The sequence below is a fragment of the Myotis lucifugus genome, unplaced genomic scaffold (assembly GCF_000147115.1).
Source record: "Myotis lucifugus unplaced genomic scaffold, Myoluc2.0 scaffold_105, whole genome shotgun sequence".
NCBI lineage: Eukaryota > Metazoa > Chordata > Mammalia > Chiroptera > Vespertilionidae > Myotis > Myotis lucifugus.
Genome location: NW_005871153.1, coordinates 3,206,766 through 3,208,023, shown reverse-complemented (window position 1 = coordinate 3,208,023; position 1,258 = coordinate 3,206,766). Strand labels below are relative to the sequence as shown.

At 51.0% G+C, this 1,258-nt stretch overlaps 1 protein-coding gene across 1 annotated transcript in view; it reads right to left on the bottom strand.

The window, feature by feature from the left end:
• The window catches only part of HACD2 (3-hydroxyacyl-CoA dehydratase 2), an 80,306-nt gene extending 80,217 nt beyond the window's left edge, over window positions 1–89 (bottom strand). Inside the window, exon 1 of the mRNA XM_023757301.1 lies at window positions 3–89. Within this exon, the coding sequence (XP_023613069.1) occupies window positions 3–89 (87 nt within the window). The remainder of the gene's footprint in view (window positions 1–2) is intronic.
• Between the last annotated feature and the right edge of the window lie 1,169 nt (window positions 90–1,258).

The window sequence follows — 1,258 nt, the reverse complement described above, 5'->3', positions numbered from 1 at the left end:
ACCGCGCCCACGGCGGCCGCCATCGGGGAGGAGGGCAAAGACGCGCCTGCGCTCCCTGCCCAGCGGTTCGCCTCCATCGCTACCGCCATCTTGGATCAGGGCGACCCCCGCCTCTTTCCCGCGCCTGCTACTCGCCTCCGGCGCCATCTTGGGTAGGTTCTGCCATCGGGATGCTTGGTCTGCTCTGCCGGTTCTCTCATCTGTAACTTCCGCCCACATGTTGGATGAAGAAAATGAGGCTTTCGTTCTGTCTTCTTAGCTTGACTTCTCCCAACGACCCTACCTTCACTTCCATGTAGCGATGGAGGAACCTGCCACTTAGGGTCCGGAGGCTGGGCAGGAATGGCGCCTTTGCCAGGTGCTCTCTGCCCCTTAAGTGGTCGCCAGGCTGAGGATTGTGCCCTAAGGCGTCTTCCCGACCGGTTGCGTTTAAGTTACAGCAGAGAGTGTCCGGGAGACATCCGGTTAGTCAGCGCGCAGCCTCAGTCGGCGAGGTCCGCGAGGGCCTGGGGTGCATTCTAGTGCCTCTTCCAGCCCCGACACGAGGGCTCCCCGTGGCCGAGGGGCTCCCCGTGGCCGTGGGCTCCTGAAGTATGGTAGCAATCATCTCAGGTAGAAACTATAGTTTAACTTTAACCCTGCTGTTTGGCTTCTGTACTTATTTGTTTTGTTTAACAATGGAAAAGTTATTTTGATTTTCTGAATTATATAAATCACCCCATTCGATTAAATACCCTATTGATTATGTGAATATCCCATTTGTAGTGGTCATACTGGTCTTAGAAAGCACATTTTCCTTTACCTGGGAAGGACACACAGTTATCCCAAGGTCAGAGGCTCCAGTTAACGTGTCCCTGTTGACTCAGTGTTCCGGAGACCCAAAACTGTAATTAAGATAAAGTGCCTAAGTTTAATCCAGGTTACCCAAGGGCTCTAGACCCCAAAACTATAATTTAGATAAAGTGCCTAAGTTTAACCCAGGTTCCTCATTCCAGACCCGAGGGCTCTAGAGAATGTGTTTCTGTCAATGCAGTGACCCCGCCCCCCCGCCCCCCCCAGACCCAAAACTGTAGTTTAGATAACATGCTGCTTCTGCTTCTGTAAACTGCTTTTTTGCAAACCAGGTTCCTCATTCCAAACCTTGAGATGGAATCAATACCTTTGCCTTACAATACCTTTGTAATAAAATAGCCTTTGCCTTACAATACCTTTGTAATCAATAACTTTTGCCTATATAAGTCTGGCTTGCCACCATCTT